Source organism: Hydractinia symbiolongicarpus, chromosome 4 (genome assembly GCF_029227915.1).
Source record: "Hydractinia symbiolongicarpus strain clone_291-10 chromosome 4, HSymV2.1, whole genome shotgun sequence".
Classification (NCBI taxonomy): Eukaryota; Metazoa; Cnidaria; class Hydrozoa; order Anthoathecata; family Hydractiniidae; genus Hydractinia; species Hydractinia symbiolongicarpus.
Genome location: NC_079878.1, coordinates 15187863 through 15194334, shown reverse-complemented (window position 1 = coordinate 15194334; position 6472 = coordinate 15187863). Strand labels below are relative to the sequence as shown.

General features: G+C 31.4%; 1 protein-coding gene across 1 annotated transcript; it reads right to left on the bottom strand.

Annotated features, from left to right (window-relative positions):
- Positions 1 to 4460: 4460 nt before the first annotated feature.
- LOC130641534 (superoxide dismutase [Mn/Fe]-like) lies at positions 4461 to 6055 on the bottom strand. Its single transcript, XM_057448372.1, has 4 exons — positions 5754 to 6055; positions 5487 to 5590; positions 5072 to 5386; positions 4461 to 4846 (listed from the first exon to the last, which is right to left on the bottom strand). Exons 1-4 carry the CDS (start codon positions 6000 to 6002, stop codon positions 4744 to 4746), a joined length of 771 nt encoding a protein of 256 aa, XP_057304355.1. The 5' UTR covers positions 6003 to 6055; the 3' UTR covers positions 4461 to 4743.
- Between the last annotated feature and the right edge of the window lie 417 nt (positions 6056 to 6472).

Below are 6472 nucleotides of genomic sequence, written 5' to 3'. Positions count from 1 at the left end.
ACAAATCAAGACCGAGTGTCAATCGAATAAATTACACAGAAATTTGTACAATTCATTGGGTCGTTTCCAGACGCTGTACAAGTAACCGAACTTTAAGAAATTATTTGAACTTTCTTACTTAAAGCCTAAAAATACATACAAGTGTAAATAGATAGATAAAAACTACATAAGGCCTATCATATTTCAATATGGCTTTTTTATATAAAATAAAAATGATGTTATTACTCCATTTTTAGATGTTATTAATAATTTCTTCATTAACCATTTATATACTTCAGATCTCATACCTGTATATTATATCTTCTTTTAACACGGTAAACAAATTCTTCTGAAACCTGTTCCAAAAAAATAATCTTTGTCTTTACTGTGTTCAGAAAAATAATCAGATGAATGCCTGCGAAGCCTCTTGGCTTGATAAACTATATAATGCACTTATCTATATATTTATATTTGTAAGTGCAACTTCGTGAGTCATAACGAATTTAAAGTAAGAAATCGCAGTGGATTAAAGGGTTCGTGTAAACACCACAAACCTCAAACATCACTCTGTTTTCTGCGACTTTAAAAGTTTTTTTTAATATCGATTTCTTAAGGAGTTTCTTATATTTAATTTCAACATGGTACAAAGAAAGCATGCTTAGTTTCAAAGAAATTTATTTCACCATCTTTTTAGGCAGATTTTCACTCAAACTAATGTTGTCGAATCGGTCTGCGTCGATCGATCCGATCACATTTGTTTAAATGGAAACCCGCCTAATGCTAAGGTAACACACACAACTAATTTTTACACATCTTAAGGGAGAACAACATACATATGAACGACAAAGGTTGGGTGTTAATATCTTGCGAAATTGCATGAAAAAGCCTGATTTTTATTCAAATCATGGGACCGAGGCTAAAATTAACACACAAAAAGTACATATTTTACTTTATATTTATGTATATATTAAAAAATCGAATTCTTCTTCTACAAATACCTTGGAACTTATCTCTTGATCCTCGACTGTCTTGTCTTTTTTCACACATTCGTAGAAATGTATGATTTGGTATGGGCTGCGGTTTGTCATGGTGGTAACGATAAGTTGAAAGGGGCGCGAATAGTGTCGAAATCAAAGCCACCACAAATAGCGCGCTATATTGACCAAAGGTTTTTGTTTATGTATTGTTTTTTTGGCGTATAGCAGCGTTTTTTGGTTGCTCTCTTATTATCGTGTAGCTTTATATAGTATACCCAAAATAATGAAACCAGTAGATATATATTTTATTCGAATTTCGAGAAATCTGACATCAAATGGTGTTCATTGTCTTGAAATGATTGTTTTAATTACTGTATGTTGACAATGTTATAATGTTCGAAATTGACTCGAGTTGTGTGCGCTTCAGCCATATCTCAGTTATCGAAAAATGTCACAACTTTTAATATGATTCAATTTATCATCATCTCTTTCTCTAAGCTTATGCCTTAATATTTTATACCAAATTTTATTATTGTGCATTTTATATTTTGATAAATACATTTTAATTATTTATCATCATAGTGCTGTGTGAATGTTCAAACCGCTCCAGTTCTTGTTGTTTTTACATGAGACATTAGAAAATCGATTGACAATATTTTATGATAAAACTTGGACATCCATGTGTATGTGTACACATTAAAAAACATTTTACGACGTTTCGGGTGTCATACACCCATTTTTAAGTAAAATAAAATTATACAAAAGGTCTATATAAACAAGAACGTTGCCATAGATACAAGATATATAAACATAATCAATACAATATTTAAGTATAAAGTATGTGTACAATACACATGTGTGATCAAACTGGACACGGTTTTCTTGTTACACTTGATCTGATAACCATTTCCGGCCTATATCAGTCCTTTGACGCCGTCTTTCGTTGCACGAACAGGTAACGTTTATAATCGAGTTCGATTGAAGTTTAAGTTAAGTTCGAATGAAGCATAATATAACTCGAAATGAATACATAACGATATTTACTGCTCCACTTTCTTTCTACTGTGACAAAAAATAATCTGAGCGGATGTCTTCTCATGACGTAATGTTTTTATTCACGTGTCACGCTTCTTGACTAAAATATTACTCACACCATTTTTGAAGGACTCAATGAAAAGAAAAATAATAGCTACTTCAACACGCCTCGCGGAGATGTTATCAATGGATCAATGGTTTGCAGAAAGAAAAATATTCAGTCTGCAACCAATAAAAAACAAGTGGGAGGGGAAAGTATAGTGTTTCCGAAAGGTTGTGAAAATGTAATGTTTTCCCAGCAGTTGACATGACCAAAGTCTGGGTTGTATCTAACTCAGCCACAAAATTATTTTGAATATGCGACCAACGCATAAGGCGGTAGTACCTCTGACGCCCAGTATATGAAAATAACTAGTTTTTCTCATACCCTGAGAAACAGTATATTGGGCTTCAGTCTTAGGTGATCTTTTTTTAATTCTTCAACCTGAAGCTGTTCTTGTTTTGTTCTTAGTTTTTTTAGTATTTTTAATTCCTCTTGCGTTTATATTACAAAGTCGAAACTACAGATTCTGTGAAAAGTTCTAATAAAAAGATATTTTCCTTGTTTGTTGGTTTTCATAATTTCAAATGCAAATTAGTACTAATTTTCGCGCAGCAAACCGTTTTGTGCAAATGGTAGCATCAAATTCAAATGCTTTTAATTAAGAATATCAGATAGTGTACGTTAAGTGTAACGATGTGTCATGATTGTTAAGCAAATTACACAGAAAGAAAATAACTTTGCTGAATTCTTACTTTATTGGTCATAAATGAGCGGTTGATACACTATGGAGAAATCCATCGCAAAAAAATGATTAAGGTGTCGGCATAAAAACCGTAGCACAAAGGTGGGAACAATTTGTCGGTTATCCGAAAAAATCGGTCAATTGACCCTACAATTTAGATGCATTTTCAGATATTAATCATATATAATTCTCATTTCGCAAGTATTTTTCAAGAGTCAAAAAATCGCAAAACCTTATGTGAACCATTTGACGCGTATCAATTTTGCGTAAGTTTAAATTCCTGCAGAAGCAACAAGGAAAGTATAGCAAAATTCGGGACTTCAGAAAAAGATAAAGATGCCTTTCTTTTTATAAAGTGTAGAATTATCCTGTGGAGATTGAAATTATTTCGTCACCATTTATACATAGCAATATGCAAGAATAAAATTTTAAAAAAAAATTGTGTATTGATTTACTTACTTTTTATTGTAATCATTTTTTTGCTAATAGATAAAGGGTTTTTAAGAACGAAAACTTTCGCACACACTTTTTATTTAATCGGAAAAAGTTTCGGTCAAGATATATAAAGTCTAAAAATATATGGGTAAGTCTTTTGAACGAATTTTTACCAAATTTCGAAAGTAATGATTACGGGAAATGACACAAAAAGAAGACTATGAACCTTTATAGATTACATGTTCAATTAAGATCTTAAAAAGGTCTTCAGGATCTAACTTTATAGATAGAACGAATTTTAATCGAATAACTTTATGTAACTTTTTATGCTCATCAAATGTAAAAATAACGAAAAATAATGAGTTCAAAAACTGATTACTTTATTCGGAGAAACTTTCGCGAGAGAAAATTTCAAGTTTTTTTGGCCTTTTTAGCGAAACTTTGTCTCGCAAAACTCTCAAAATTGGCCATTCGCGAAATCTTATTCAGTACTAACTTTCTAAATTGTTGATTCGCGAAAGTTTATCCACTAAAATTTTAACTTCACTTGGCTCGCCCTCCCATTATAAAAAACAGTCTACTTGCGCTGGAAACGAGGTTGGAATAAACTTAGAAATAAACAAAAGCGATATTTCAAACGTATGTATTTAAAAAAAAATTTAATCAAGGATCTGGACGCTGTTTGCAGAATTGGTGAAGAGGAGCGGAATGCTTATAACCAAGTGTTTGATCTGTTTTATGATTTTGACGGTGAAGCCAATTTGTAAATAGAAGTTTTTACATACCATAAGAAAGAAAATTACATCGTTAAAAAACACTTCTTTTCTTTGTCTATCATAAGAAATATAGGCCACTTTTTTATAAGAACATAAAAAATAAGTTCAAAATCACGAATCGCGAAAGTTTATGTCGCCAAAACTTTCCAATTTCAGATTTCGCGAAAATTTTTCAATTTCTAGCTTCGCGAAAACTTATCCAAAAAATTTCGCGAGTTTTTGGACTCTCGAAAGGTTCTCTCGCGAAAGTTTCTCCGAATAAAGTACCCTATATTTCTATTTACTGTTCCTTTTTTAAAAAAAATAGAAAAAACAAAATTTTCAGACGGAAAAACTTTCGGCAGACAAAAATTATAGACGGAAAAATTTTCGGATAAAAAAAACTCCGAAAGTTTTTCCGTCCGAAAATTTTTGTTTTTAATGTAAATTGGTCGGGGAAATTATTTCTCAGGAAATAAAACAGTCGGCGAACATCATTCTTTGAAAAAATTTATTTACTAGGGAAAACTTCCGTCAGAAAATATTTTCGTCACAACTTTTTTCCCGACAAAGTTTTCTTCGATAAGATAATGTTTAAGAAGGATTTATTTACAAATTCCACTTCAAAGAATAGGAATTTCTAAACACACATAATAAGAAACATGCACGTTTTTCAGCTACACGACTAAAAATTTTACACATTCGAAACAACATGTTTTGTTAGTTTTTTTGCTACAACAACAACAACACAACGCCTTTCAAAACGAACAATGTTGTTTACAATTCATGATGACTTGGCTCCAAAGATTTCCACCAATTATAAAGCCTCTCCACTTTGGCCCAATCAACAAGATTCCACCAACTTTGAATGTAGTCTTTTCTGAAATGTAAAAACAGTATGGACGTAAAACCTAAAAGTTTTACTCCAAAATTTTGATCAAAGGGAAAATTTTAACTACCTGCTTCCTACAACACTAAATCATTTTTACGTCATTCACGAAAATTAATACCTTCTAGCAAAATACTTTGCGAAAATTAGAACAATTAAGCAATTTAAGAGATTTAGATTTAATTTAATTAAAGTATTATACATTTCAAGATTTACCTTTTATTTTGATTTTTTAAGTAATATGCATGTTCCCACACATCGATAACAAGGATAGGTTGCATATCATAGGAGATAGGTGATATTTGATCTCCTGTAGGATAGATTGTTAAAAAATTGTGTAAAGGAACTCGACATAACCATACATATCCAGATCCAAATAACTTTAGGGCTTCGTCGTTTATCCATTTTTTTAAGTATGATACATTGTGAAATGAGTTTTGGAATTGCGATATCAAATGTGGAGATATGGTTTGATCTATGCCGTGTGGGTTAGGACTCATAGTAGCAAAGTACATGATGTGGTTAACGTACCTAAACCAAGGTAAGCATAAAGTTAAAGTATTTATATATATAAATAATATATATAGTATATATATAGGGTTTATACTAGCAAGTAGCAAAATTAAAATACCCTCCTCCATTGTTTCTTATTGCTGTTCTCCATTTTTCAGGTACTTTATTAATATTCTTCAAAATATGCAAAATTGATGATTTTGCTAATTCATTTTCTTCACCCTAAAAATAACTTAGAAATATATCTACGACTTAGGGCACAGAATTACGATTATTCATAGCAAAGGAAACTGTATAAAGTAATTAGCGTTACAATTAGATTACAAATAGACTAACGACAGGTACATTTAAAAATAGAAATTTACTAAATAACAACTCAACTTACTGAAGCTCTCCATTCTTGCAATGCAGCATTCATCTTTGCGGTATAAGCTCTGTGATGACCAGAGTGGTGTACCTTCATTGTTTCAGCATCAATCCATGGCAGCATGGAATCGTAACTGTATGGCAGCTTTGGAAGATCAAAATACTCCTGAGGTTTTTCTATCCCAATGTAGATATCATCCACTGGATTTTGTATTGAGAGATCAGACAGTAATGTTATTAAGATTAATGCACTTGCTAATTTGAACATTCTTTATTTCTACTTAGTGATCTGAAATGTATAAACTTTAAAATGACTCTGTAATTAAATGTTGTTTGAATGCAAGGAGAGAGCTGTGTCACATGAAAACACAGATTTTTCGCAGTCAAGCTTTCAAATTAAGAACACCTTAGTAAACCTCCCGTAACGAAAAACATTTATCTAAAATCGACTTAATAATTACATACTAATTATTTACTTTAAAAGTTTTCTTAAAATTTTTTGTCCCTATTGTGCGGAGACTAAAATGCTTATCAAAATAATGTATACGACGAATGTCTTTGAAGAACAGTAAGGAGAAATATAAAGTGCTTTTAGGAAGATGTAATCAACCTGTCAGTTAGTCCCCCCTGTTTCAAATATTTTTGGAAAAAAATTATAATTGCAATGCGAATGCTTACATTTCAAAAAGATTGGGATTTGTGTGCGCCGGTAATACCACCAGTATGTCAAGATAAATT

Bases quoted from the DNA above. Each gene is read 5' to 3' on its own strand.
- LOC130641534 (XM_057448372.1), bottom strand. From the start codon at position 6,002: ATGTTCAAATTAGCAAGTGCATTAATCTTAATAACATTACTGTCTGAT. The intron at 5,387-5,486 runs GTATTTTAATTT...ACCTTGGTTTAG, and splicing joins ATAAGAAACAATGGAGGAGG to GTACGTTAACCACATCATGT. The intron at 4,847-5,071 runs GTAAATCTTGAA...TTTACATTTCAG, and splicing joins TTAAAAAATCAAAATAAAAG to AAAAGACTACATTCAAAGTT.